Genomic DNA, 12,175 nt, shown 5'->3' with positions numbered 1-12,175 from the left:
TTCAAAAAATCATTAGGAGAATCCAATCAAATGTGCCATCATTGATCATTGAAACCTGGCAATTGTTAACAGTTTGACATTTTGCGCTTTTTTTACGCATGTTTGTGTTTTGTGAAGCCTTTGGAAATTCGCAAATTTCTATTAAAATATGGATAAAATGCTGAAGAGACCGAAACCATCTGATTCAGAGAAAGATATTCTTCAGTTCCAGAATGAATATCTCAGTGAGAAGCGTCAGAATACCTCATTTCAGCCCTCTGCAAAGTGCGTTAGAATTGGAGAGCCATCTGATTCAGGTTTGTTTGCAATCTTTTGAATTTTAAGGATTTTCACTTAAAAATATTTACTTTTCAGGCAAGAAGCAGTCGGTATTTGCAAAATCAAGGAATAAGGAGTCCCAGAAGAAAGACTCAGAAGCTGACAACAAGAAGAACCCTTTTGTAATGGGTGACATTGTCGAGAGGCATCCGGAAGGCTTTCCCGGTGAGGGAAGTCACCAAACACTGGCGGAAGAATCTTTCCCCAGGGCTGAGAAGATCGATATTGCAATGGTAAGTCGAGGGAAAAGTATATTTGCGAAATTGCAAGAGGGGAAATCAAAGAAAATTAGCAAAGAAGAGACCCTGAAGGTTCCTGCAAATTTTGGGGAGAAGAGTTTCATTCTCACCGGGGCAGAATCTTCCGCAATTCATGAAGAAAACCTCAAGGTATTGTCGCAAATGTCTCAGGAAGAGATCAAGAAGGAGAGAGAAAAGCTCATGAAGTCTCTAGATCCGAAATTGCTGGCTTTCATTCGATCCAAGCGCCAAACTCCTCAAAAAATGGAAGTTGAGGAAGTTCCGGAGGGTTCTTCAGCCACAAAAATCAATCTTCCAGATCTCAATGTCTTGCAGTCAGAGGAGCGAAAGAATTGGCTGCATTTTGACAAATTCGAACCGGATAAATTCCAGTGGATGGCTGATGTGTCCAAGAATATCCCAAAGCTCAAGCCAGGTCAATCCTTTGAGGCTCGTTTCGACTGGAAGGGCATTCTGCTACCATATGTGGAGAAAGACGAGAAAACTGACAATAGGGAACTGTATCTCCATGGAGAGGATCCCTATCGACCTGGATATACCATCCAGGATCTCTTCAGATTGGCCAGATCGAACGTAACACAGCAGAGAATTCAAGCTCTCAATGCAGTTGCAGGAATTCTTCGGATCTACAATCAGGGATTCTACGATGAGATCTCAGAGTTTCCCATTGCCAAAATCTTCTTCCTCCTGAGATTCGCTCTGGACGATTCAACAATTGCAGTTGCTGAAGCTGCAGCCAAGGGACTTTCTGCTCTGTTCTACAATGAAATCGATGAATTGCTCCTGGACACTTTGTTTGACACTCAAAATGGACTCACCCAACCCCTCTTCAGAGAAACAGAATCAGAGGACCTGGAGCAGAACTTCTCTAAACTCAAGATTGACAACACTGAATTGGACGAAGAGATGAGTAACATTGAGCAAATGTCAGACTTCCATTTGGCAGAAGTTGATCTTCTGAAATGTCTCATGAGGACCAACATACTCAAGAGAATCCACTTCCTAACAGCAAATGAACCAATTTCCGACGCAGAAAGCATCTCTCTGGCTCGCATCCTCATCAGAATCTGCAGAGAGGGAAAAGACTATGCTCAAGAAGTGTCAAAATATGAAGAACTTTTAAGATGTTTAGCAAAAAGGCATCTACTTCCAATAAATAATCTCCCGGAAAATAGCGGAAAGGTCCAAGCGATGATTCTGAAGCTACTGAGAGTCTTGGTTGCTACCACAAATTCCTGGACAGTGCTTCAGACTCATAAAATTCTCCCCATTCTCGAGGAATATTGCTACACCCGGAAAGATCTCACTGTAAGTCTTGACTGAAAAGTCCTATTCACAGAATTCCTGCATGAAAATCGCTTTCTTTCAGACGGATTTTATTCACCTACAAATCGAATCCTATCGTTTGCTGCGAGTTTGGCTGTCCTTTGACCCCGCAGAACCAAAATTAAGGTAAGTTTCTTTTTTAAATGTCAGATTTTTGATGAAAACCAACTCGAAAAACTTGAAATTTCGGTTTGTGCTTGAAAAGAATCTCAGCAACCATAAGCTTATCCGGCCTTATCACTGGTTTTAGCTCTGTTTCCCATATAAGGGAGGCTGGAGCTGTTTCAGGCATGCATGATTTTTGAAGAAAAAAATAATAAATGCGCAAGTATCCAAATGAAATTAGCTGCACATAAGGTGCAATTGGGTAGTTTTGAACAGAATATAAATTTGATCTGTAAGATATCCTTTTTGTGACATTTAACCCTTTAAGGACGAGAAGCTTTCCGCTAATATTCTTTATTTTCATCGTAGGTTCTTGATATGTTCACAAGAGTTATAGAGGATGAAATTACGCGTCAGTTTAGCTTTATGTGACTACCACCGGATAATTAGAACCGGAGATATGAATTTTTGAATTTTATAAAACAGCAAAAAACTAAAAATGCTTTTCCAAAAAAATCTAGACGTGACCCGGACAAACGGATTGCAGATTTGAGGTCCTTAAATGACCCTCTAACAAGTTTTGGCACTCTCGTCAAAGACACCCACAAAAACCTAAATTTTGTCGTACAGTGTAATTATTACCTACTTATTTCCCAAAATTGATGCACTGGTGAATATTTTTTAAATAATTTGGATTTTTTGAATACGAATCCGCTATCTATTTTAGAATTTCACAAAAGTTCTTTTCTCCAGAAATCCTTTAATTAAAATTGGCCACTTGGGGTAAAAAGTAACAAAAGGTATAGAACAAAAAGTAACAAGAAAGCGAAGCAATTTCTGATGTTTCACGGCGAAAAGAAACGTCATTATCATGTCTCGCCGCTTGTTGTTTGCATTGGTCAAACGATTTGCAATCTTTTGTGTTTTTTTTTCTAAAATAGCTTGAAAAGCGCTTTCCTCGTTTTCTCACTTTTCTCGCAGAGAAAACGCTGTTTTACAAAGCTGTAGATGAATAAATTTTCTTTGAAAATATGTCCTCTAGGTTTTTTTTTCAAATTTACGGAAGCCTGTAATGAAGCGAATCAAAACATGATAATACCCAATGTCTGGTACTATTTGCCCCAGCATTAAGAATAGTCACAAAATTACCTTTTAGAAATCGGCTCGATAAACGTATTTCCTTATAAAAGAGGAAAATTACTTTCACAAAGTTGTAGAGCGGTAAATTTCCTATAAAACTGCGCTAATTAGAAATTTTTGAAGCGCTCGAGTAGCTTGTAAAAAAATTAAAAATCCGTTTTGTGACTTTTTACCCCAGTTTCCCCTACTGTATTTACCATGAAAACAGTGATGTTTCCTTTTGTAGTAGCGAAAAATTTCCATTTGAAGCAGGTTTTGAATTAGCTTAATTTACCCTACAGATCGCCAAATCGTATGATACTTTCACAAAAATAAGATATTTATTTCCCATTATCTTTAATGGTTGCGACTGTCGCCAACTTATCAATACGGCAAAAACCTTGCAGAGCAGAGATTCTTAAGAGTCTCACCTAATAAAATAAATTGCTTTCCAGTGATTTCCTGCCAGCTCTTCAGATGACTCTTGAATGGCATTACCAATTCCTGCCAATTGCAAATGGATCGCAGATTCTAAGACAGCATGCAGCAGCTCTTGTATCCCTTCTGAATCATCGTTTATTCGACTGGAGGAGCAATCCGTGCTCAGCAACTCTAATTCTCTGCTTTAAGAAATGGACAACTCTCTTTGTTCAGAGGAAGGGTCATGATTTCTCCCACAACGTCCTCTTGAGCTCCTGCTTTGACTTTATTTCGCGCCATCCTCATCAAATTGTGGAAGAATTTGTTGTGGAGTACTTCCAGAACTATCTGGACAGTGAAAAGTTCTCCATCCTCTGGCAGGATTTGCTGACAACTTCTCCACTGGCTCTCGATCGCAGAGACAGAAGCAAAATCTTTGAGGCTCTTCCCAATTTGGGAGGAGTTGCATTGGCAAAAAATTCAGATGAACCTCAGCTGCAACTGGCTTTCAATTATCCGGGAACGATTCTACTCAGCTCGTTGGAAGTCTGTGGGGCTTGTGTTAGAATCTTTGGACTGAAAATGAATTTCCACGCTCAAGTTGAGGGGTATTTTAGGACATTTCTAGAAGCTTCTGGGGATAGTTCCACTTGGTTCCGGCAGCAGGAAATTAAACTTCTCCTTTTGCTTATTCAAATGGATGTCTGCGACAAGAAACTGACAATCAAAACAGCCCTCAAAGTTATTGGGCAGCTCAAGGGAGAAGAAAATATTGAGAATGTAAAGAGTCTCCTTAGTATCATCTTCAATACGGCTTTCTACGGGACTTCCTTCACTCAAAATGATCTCAATTGTTGGTGTTCGATTTACTGGAAGTTCTACTCGATGAGTTTTGGTAATACTGAAATTTCCAGGAAGCCATATCTGTCCACAGGGAGTTGGAGCACAGATCTATTGCCCAGAAACTGGCCATTAGATCTTCTGACAATATTCCTAGAACCACACATTTCAGAAAAAAATCGATTATTGAGCATAAATCCGCAAATTCAGGATGAAATTGTTACGGCTTCAATGAATTTTCTCAAACTTCTTGAAGACAATTCCCTACTTACGGTGGCTCCTTCGGAGGAATTCATGTACCTTATGATGCCATTTCTCAGTACAGAATGTCGTTTTATGGAGCCTGAGATTAAAGATCTGCTGAGAAATAGGATTTATAGCCTTTTTTCGAGATGCCAGAACTTTAACTTCAATCTCAAAATCCAAGATAAACATGATTTTGAGAGTGTGTACATCATATTCCTGAATCAGTTCCAGAGCTCAAGCTATGGAGATGATCTGTTCAGTGCTATGGTGATGGTTCCCCTTGCCCAGAAGTACGATTGCAAGTGGAGGAAGATGATTTGGTCTGAGCACATTGCAGTTCTTCGCTTTGTCACCTGTACCGAGGATCAGCTCTGCGGAGGATCAATTACTGGATACTTGGAGCCTCAAGAGCAAGACACTTCCCTGCTGCGATACTACAACCAAGCCCTCAATTCAAATTGCCTGAGAAAAGGTTCTATTCCCTATAAAATCGCACAGCATCATGTGGAACGTGCCAGAAATGAGAAAATATCCTCAAACTCCTCAGTGAATTGAACAATGTCCAATTAAAATAAATTAAATAAATACTGCTATTTTTTACGTAAAAAAAAACAATATTTTTCATTAATTTATATACTGAATTTTTAATTTGTTTTCTGAAAGAAAAGGTTTCTACAGCTGCCAACTGGATTCTTTGCAAAATTTTATAAAAAAGGATGTTATTTTTAAATTTGACAAAACTTTTTTCCGCAGTATAATGGAAAACATCCTTATGACAAACTTTTAACAAGAAATTTACAAGTTTCTTCAGAGTAAGTAAAAATCTAAATAATAAAAATAATTGAAATCTCATGAGCATTTTTATGCAATAATGAGGCAGTTTCTTAAGGCCTCTACACATTGGGAGCAATTTTCGTCAAAAATTGCATTTTTGACAAAATTTTGACGTTTTCCCGTACAGCACTGCAAGTAATTTCCTTCAAAAAAGCGATTTTTGACGAAAATTGCTCCCAATGTGTAGAGGCCTTTACGGCCTCTATATTGGGAGCAATTTTCGTAAAAAAATGAATTTTTGACAGAATTTTCACATTTCCGCCTACAACAGTGCAGACTATTTCCTCCAAAAGAGCAAATGTCCTGCAAAGTAACACTGTCCATTTTTTTTAACTAAAAAACATCAATAAGGAATAATTGTGCTGCAAATTATTTGAAAAGATAAAAACCCGTAGAAAAGTGTAACCTACGGAGATACCTAGCATCTTCTACTGACAACTGGGCTTCGAAATCAAAACAATCAATGACGATGATGATTGTTGCGTTTGTAGAGAATTCATGAATGAAAATGTCATCAATGACAAAAAATACTACGGTGAAACTGTAAACATTATGAAATGAAGTATGATGTATATTCTTCAATGAACTTCTCAGAGCAAAAACAGGCTATTTTAATAAGTAAATGCATATACAATAGTATTTTACCTGGCTGCAACAACGGCAATAAGGAGCTCGACAAGAAACTTAAGTATTCATAGTTTCTACCGTAGTCTAATATGCCAGTCAGTTTTAAAGAAATTCAATCTACAACTGGACATTTTATAATAAAAATACAGTGGGACCTTGATAGAGTCAACTAATTATTTCCAGGCCTACTGACTCTATTGGATTCGTTGACTCTATTGGAGTCCGAAAAAATTAATTAAAATGTGAAATTTTGATTAATTTATGTTTTTACTAGATCATTGATAAATTCAGCACGATAGTACCTATAATATTTTATTAAATTAATCCATAAATGCTATATCTTCTGGCCCAAAAAGTTGTGTGTTTTGGGCAAAAGTTGGAGATTAAGGAATGATTTTTAAGAATATTTTATTATTAGTCAATACACTCACTCCCGGAATTATGCACATTTTCGGGACCGTAAAAACGCGCGAAATAGCATTATACATCAAGAAAATTTGCATACCCGCAAGTAATTTCTTTTTAATGAATTTTACTAAAAATTTTTTTGCTTATAAATTTTAATTTTCTGTTGCTTATTTTTGTTTTTGGTTCAAATTTTCTTTTAAGATACTGATATTTTAATTAAAAATGTAAGTTAAAATAAATTTACACGTTTTCTTTAGAAGCGAAATTTTTATGATCGTTTGTCATGTACATTTTTCAGTTAAGTTCGAATAAATTTAGAAAAGTTTTTTTACTACAGTAGACTCTCACTCAATCGGCTCTTTTTCAATCGGGTGTCAAATTTTGTTTACAATTTTCACGCTTAATTATGAAGCTAATTCGCTTAAACTCGCTGTAGTTCTTCCTATTTTATCGTGATTCTTTATAATTGAGCGCTTTTTGTGGAATTTACAAAGGCTTTGATGCCCAAATCTATCGATAAACCGGATGACATTTCGCCCCAAATGTCCAATTGAGAGAGAGTCTACTGTATGTTATACTCAAAAAATCTACCATGTACGTTTTTTTGTAATTCGTGTTCATATTTTTTTTTTGTTTTTGCCATAAACATTATTCACTTACAAATAATTGATGGCTCAAAATTCCTTACATTGTGATCATAGACCTAATCAAAAAAATCTTAAGACAAGAGAGAAAATACAAGAGAACTTTCAATCAGTCAAAAAGCTTAAAATCACGCAAAGAAAATTATCTTGTTCGAAAATGATTACACGGTTAATAGACCTACGAATTTTATCACAAAATTACCATGTCCTTACATAAATTTTTTTTCTTGTGTTCAAAGGTGTTTCGTTGATACACAATAAGACTGGTTTTTATTTCGAAAAAATCACATTAAAATCATAGAATATTATTAGTGCAATAATGCAAGAAAAGTTGACTCTATCGGAGTCAATTTGGGTCCAAGTTGACACTATCGGAGTCCGTAGAGTAAAAAAGTAGCTGTTGACTCTAATGGAGATTGACTCTATCGGGGGTTGCTCTATCGAGGTCCCACTGTAATCTAGTAAATTTTAGTAGATTTGTTAGTTCTTACCAAATTCTAGGGGAAGGTCAGGCAGTAAACAAAGAGGAAGTTTAATTTTTTTTTAATTTTACTCATTTTGATAAATTCTCTACAAACACAACAAGGACAACAATCATCATCATCATTATCATTGATTGTTTTGGTAATAAACAGCTGATTTAGTAAATGACGTAAGCATCGAAGTAAATATGGGAGGATGGGGCAGTAAGGCAGGTGAATTCTGTTTTGAAGATTTTATTAAACGTCAATGCCCTTTTATTGTATTTCTGCTTACTTATATATCAATATCTTAGCTTTTAAATGATTTTATAAAGATTTTCTCGAGTTAGCTTACAGTTTATTAGAGCCACTTTTATTATTTTTGACTCATGACGCATTGGGGGCTCATTTTTAAAGAAAATAAAGCTGAACTAAAAATTTCATCTCCTGAAAAGTTGTCAAAAGGAAGTTACGACAAATGCTGATTTAATTGACGATATACCTATAAGCTATGTCCTGTCTAGAGCCTTTCCTATTTTATTGCTCGAAATCAAAGTTGATCGAAATTATAATATAATCGACTTTTTTTTCAACTTGTCACTGTCCTTGAGCTTAAACGGTAAAAATATCAACTTCCAGTCCTAGATGGCCCCTAATTAAAAAAAGCAGTGTCTCGAGACATTTTTTTATCCCTCTACCCCGCTTCACCACTTCAAAAACATGTTTTTTCGGTTTATTTTGAAAACGGCTCCCACGATTTCTTTTATTTTTGGATATGTTTTGAAAGTGGTCTAGATGAACATTTCGTCCAAATTTAGGGGAAAGTACTCTCCCTTCGAACGTTCATGCCTTCGAATAATGTGAATTTTCTTTTAATTTTCCTAAGAGACTTACACATTTCTATTAAATATTAGTTGGCTTACCATCAATTGTTGATAATTCCGTGATATTTTAGTGTAAATCTCTTACGAAAAACAAATGAAACTCACATTATTCGAAGGCATGAACGTTAGAAGGGAGAGCACTTTCCCCTATACCTATGACCTAAAAAAAAATCACCATCTTGAATTTTTGAAAGTCAATTTTCAACTACTTTAGTTGGCCCATTATGCAGTCAATTTGGTTAAATTTGTTTTTTTTTTGGAAAGGTTTTGGAATTTTCAACCTGATTGCATCGGTTACAATCGGAAATGAATTGGTTAAGTACCCGTAAATGAGCTATCTAAATGTTAAATGTTCAGAAAGCTTTTTTTTTCAATCTAGTGAAAAATATGTATAGTCCTACGATGTACCTTGTGTATATGGGCATGAAAAAATAAAACAATTCAATTCAATCTTTTTTTTAATATTCTCTTTTCTGTCCGTAAACTTGTTACCGATCTAGTTTTTATTTATTATCCGAAAATTTTATATTTTCGAATATCATTCATTCCTGACTGAACTGTCCGTACCTACAACTTTATATTGTATTTAAAAAAATCCACAAACTGTACTACTAAAACCACTAAAACAAAAAAGGTTAGGAACCAAATACTCAGACTGATCCTCAGTTAGCTTGTAAAATTTAACAATAACGATTTATCCCAAATAGTCGTACATTGAGTGCTTAATTTTACCGGCTAAATATCCTCAAGTATCAGCCTCATTCAACCCTTGCTCAAGGCTTAATAAGTCGTAAATTAAACCAATAAATTCAAAGTAAAAAATTAATAAACATATATAAAAAGTAAAGAAGTACTTAAATTATTCATCAGCTGAGGATGACTGCAATTGATAACAGATTCTAAGCTAAAGCCCAAAAACCCTCTACACACAATCGCAAACCTATTTACGAAACTGCAGGTAAAAATTATTTAAGTCACATAATTTATTACACAATTCAAGAGACATTTCTGACCGACTTTCACATTCCTTAATTCGAAGTAATATTTATTATTTATTTGTATCTCATCATCAACATTGAGTTTTGTTTTATTTGACTTAATTAATAACGCGTCACTTTCCAAATTGACTTAGTTATTGTCAGTTTAATGAACTTTATTCTTTGATATTTAATTTATCGAATTTTTCACTTTTACTTTTAAATAATTATAAAGTTTATTGAAAATCTTAATTCACTGAAATCATTGGCATTGAATTGACTATTATTTAACTTCAATAAATCGTATATAAAATACTATACCATGTTATAACACATCTTATGTATAAAACGAATTAATACATATATTAACCAAAGAGTTGTTTTAAAATTCATCGAGATTAATAGGAAGTTCTGTGTAGTAGGAGTAAATTTCCGAGCAGACTGTACTCCGCATAAAGTCTTCTCATTACTATTTGTGTTGATGTCGCATAAAAATTCACGACCTCAAAAATGATTAATGCCCACAATGCATGCAGTCAAACACGAACTGCCTGACATAGTTTAATTCTCTATTAAGATATGTAAATGAATTTAATTCAAAAAGTAGCAAGCTTTATATAAAGTTATTACATTGAAAAATATTAAACAATTTGAAATAATTTGGCTTCACTGCATCAGTTTTGAATATGAAGTTTTATTTCCGGATTTAGATTTAGGTTATACAATTTAATCTTTATTATCTCAAATATGTAGCAATTTTAATAAAACTTCTGTATTTGATCTTAAAAAATTAGAATGAAAAATTTTAATTAATACCTATTTGAAAGTCCAAAGAATTTTCTGAACACGAATTTATTTTTAGAGGTCTGACAATCATGTTTTTTTAACTACAAAAAATGGCAAAAATGAGCAGTAAAAATTCAATTTTATCGGTAAAATAATAAATTTTGGTCTCAATGGCTCTGGCACACTAATCATGATCAATTCATGAAATCAAAATTCACATCCCTTTCTTTCTTAAAAGTTTTGAATATGCCCATCCTACTCTCTTACGAACTCTTCTTCTTCTTTTGTACCTCATAACAAATTGAATTTAGATTTGAGTGCAAAAGAGAAGGATATAACTATGCAAATTGTTTAAGAAAGAGATTCGGATCTTGATTCCATGAAATTTTCCTGGTCTAAGCATTTTAATTTCATAAAGCCAAACCTTTTAAATGTTTTATGAACTTTTGGAAAAGATTATAAGGTAATAATTATTAAAAATTATAAGTGATTACTGAAATCACAAAAATATAATAAAAACAAAGCAACTAAAACAGAAGCACTTCAATTTCCTCAAGTTAAATAACTTTAAAAGTTTGCTGGGTAAATTTGAATCTATTATCATTTTACTTGAAGAAGAAAACGCTATTCTTTCTTTCAAAGAAATTTTTAACTTTCATAAAATGATAAAAATATGGAAACATAGCAGATAAAAAAGAAACACTGAATTTTATAAATCAAAACCTTTCAAATATTTCTTAAGTAAATTTTGATGTGCATTACTCAATGTTTTTCTTAAAATACCTAGTAATAGGAGAAAGTGCCCATGCTTCGTACAATTCCAAGCTTCGTAATGACTAAATTTCTCCTAATTCTCAATAAATGTGGCTCATCGCACCCATATTTTAAAAACTAGGGGAAAGTGCTTAGTTTTTAAAATATACGGAGTCAAATTTAATCAGAAGCATACGAAAAATTTAGTCATTACGAAGCTTGGGATCGTACGAAGCATGGGCATTCTTCCCGACTGCCCAGTCTGAAAACCATGAAGATTTCAAGAGGATGTTAAGTAATTTTTTACGTTAAAATGCTTGGGAAATGTAAAGTAGGGGAAAGTGCCCATGGTTTGCACGGTATCAAGCTTCATAATGACTAAATTTTTCCATGTTTCTGAATAAATATGATTCCCCAATATATTTTAAAAACAGGACACTGTCCCTTAATTTTGAATACATTTGTGCGATGAATCATATTTATTGAAAAACATAGGAATAATCGGAATAATTTAGTCATTATGAAGCTTGGGACCGTACAAAGCATGGGCACTTTCCCCTATACAATTGATAGAATAATTTTACAAAATGATTAAAAAAAAATTAAAACGAGCAGTTAAAAAACAGAAACCTATTAACTTCATAAAGCCAAACCTGACAAATGTTTTTGAGTAAATTTAAAAATTCATTAATCGCAGTTTTATTTTATAATTTCAACTGAATTTGCTAGCTAGATATTCCCCCTTAGAAAATCTCTGATGACTCTTCTTTTGATAAAGCTAAAACAATTAGCACAGCATTCTAATCATAAATTAATCCCTTTGTGCACTTTTTGCATCAATTCACATGCTCTGAACAATTCATGTGGTCACATTTTCTAAGAGGAGATTCTCTGCTAGATTCCGCATGCGTGTTACAGTCTAACAATAGTATCTCGTACGACTTTTACAGTGAAATCGCATTTAGAATCTCCTTATCAGATAACTGCTAGAGGTGTGGGTGCAAAACGGAGACATCTGCAAAGCAAAGTGCCAATCATCCCATCATCTTCCTCCAAGCTCCAACTGTACAGTATATAGAAATTAATTAGTGACACGTCGCAAACTCCACAAGTGTTCTCCCATGTGCTGGACAGAGATCCCAGCATTGGTATTGGAAGTAGAGTGAC

General features: G+C 34.3%; 1 protein-coding gene across 1 annotated transcript; it reads left to right on the top strand.

Annotated features, from left to right (window-relative positions):
- Window positions 1–70: 70 nt before the first annotated feature.
- Window positions 71–5,246, top strand: LOC129809880 (RNA polymerase II-associated protein 1). Its single transcript, XM_055860020.1, has 4 exons — window positions 71–296; window positions 355–1,886; window positions 1,948–2,030; window positions 3,584–5,246. Exons 1-4 carry the CDS (start codon window positions 149–151, stop codon window positions 5,187–5,189), a joined length of 3,369 nt encoding a protein of 1,122 aa, XP_055715995.1. The 5' UTR covers window positions 71–148; the 3' UTR covers window positions 5,190–5,246.
- The last annotated feature ends 6,929 nt before the right edge of the window (window positions 5,247–12,175 follow it).

The sequence above is a fragment of the Phlebotomus papatasi genome, chromosome 1, assembly GCF_024763615.1.
Source record: "Phlebotomus papatasi isolate M1 chromosome 1, Ppap_2.1, whole genome shotgun sequence".
Lineage (NCBI taxonomy): Eukaryota > Metazoa > Arthropoda > Insecta > Diptera > Psychodidae > Phlebotomus > Phlebotomus papatasi.
Note: the sequence above shows the minus strand (reverse complement) of the source record. Positions and strands in the feature narration are given on the sequence as shown.

Excerpts from the sequence above, each read along its gene's own strand:
- LOC129809880 (XM_055860020.1), top strand. The coding sequence starts at position 149 with ATGGATAAAATGCTGAAGAGACCGAAACCATCTGATTCAGAGAAAGAT. Across the intron at positions 297-354 it reads TGGAGAGCCATCTGATTCAG|GCAAGAAGCAGTCGGTATTT; the intron begins GTTTGTTTGCAA and ends TTTACTTTTCAG. Across the intron at positions 2,031-3,583 it reads CCCGCAGAACCAAAATTAAG|TGATTTCCTGCCAGCTCTTC; the intron begins GTAAGTTTCTTT and ends ATTGCTTTCCAG.